The sequence below is a fragment of the Atta colombica genome, unplaced genomic scaffold, assembly GCF_001594045.1.
Source record: "Atta colombica isolate Treedump-2 unplaced genomic scaffold, Acol1.0 scaffold116, whole genome shotgun sequence".
Classification (NCBI taxonomy): Eukaryota; Metazoa; Arthropoda; class Insecta; order Hymenoptera; family Formicidae; genus Atta; species Atta colombica.
In genome coordinates this window covers 187,149-187,566 of record NW_017259202.1, presented here as the reverse complement: position 1 = coordinate 187,566, position 418 = coordinate 187,149, and the positions used below count along the sequence as shown (strand labels likewise).

Below are 418 nucleotides of genomic sequence, written 5' to 3'. Positions count from 1 at the left end.
TTAATGGAAAATGTCATATTTGATCAAGGCGATTCTTCATGCCTAAAAATATTTCTTACGAATTTACATTTTTTTTATTTATTGAAATATTATTAGTTTACAACTAGCTTTATATATCCGATTTTTATTCACTTTATTTTTCTACATAACTTTATAACATTATTCTTGTTTTTTTAAATATAAATTGTCCGCATAATAAATGAATACTTACTATCATATAATATGTATCTCTTATACTATATATATATTTCTTATAACATTAATATGTATGTATTAGTTATGCTGTAGACGATACAGCTAATTTCTTCAAATGTTCCATAAATACTTGTAAGCTCACATCGTCTGTCAGAACAGGAGCACCACTTTCCTAAATGAAACAAATGACATAATTTAATTTTTATTAAATTATGAAAACAAT

The 418-nt window shown here is 23.0% G+C and overlaps 1 protein-coding gene across 1 annotated transcript in view; it reads right to left on the bottom strand.

The window, feature by feature from the left end:
• Positions 1-62: 62 nt before the first annotated feature.
• LOC108694129 (protein transport protein Sec23A) overlaps positions 63-418 on the bottom strand; it is an 11,902-nt gene continuing 11,546 nt past the window's right edge. Inside the window, exon 11 of the mRNA XM_018203427.1 lies at positions 63-367. Coding sequence (XP_018058916.1) covers positions 278-367 — 90 coding nt within the window. The 3' untranslated portion in view covers positions 63-277. The remainder of the gene's footprint in view (positions 368-418) is intronic.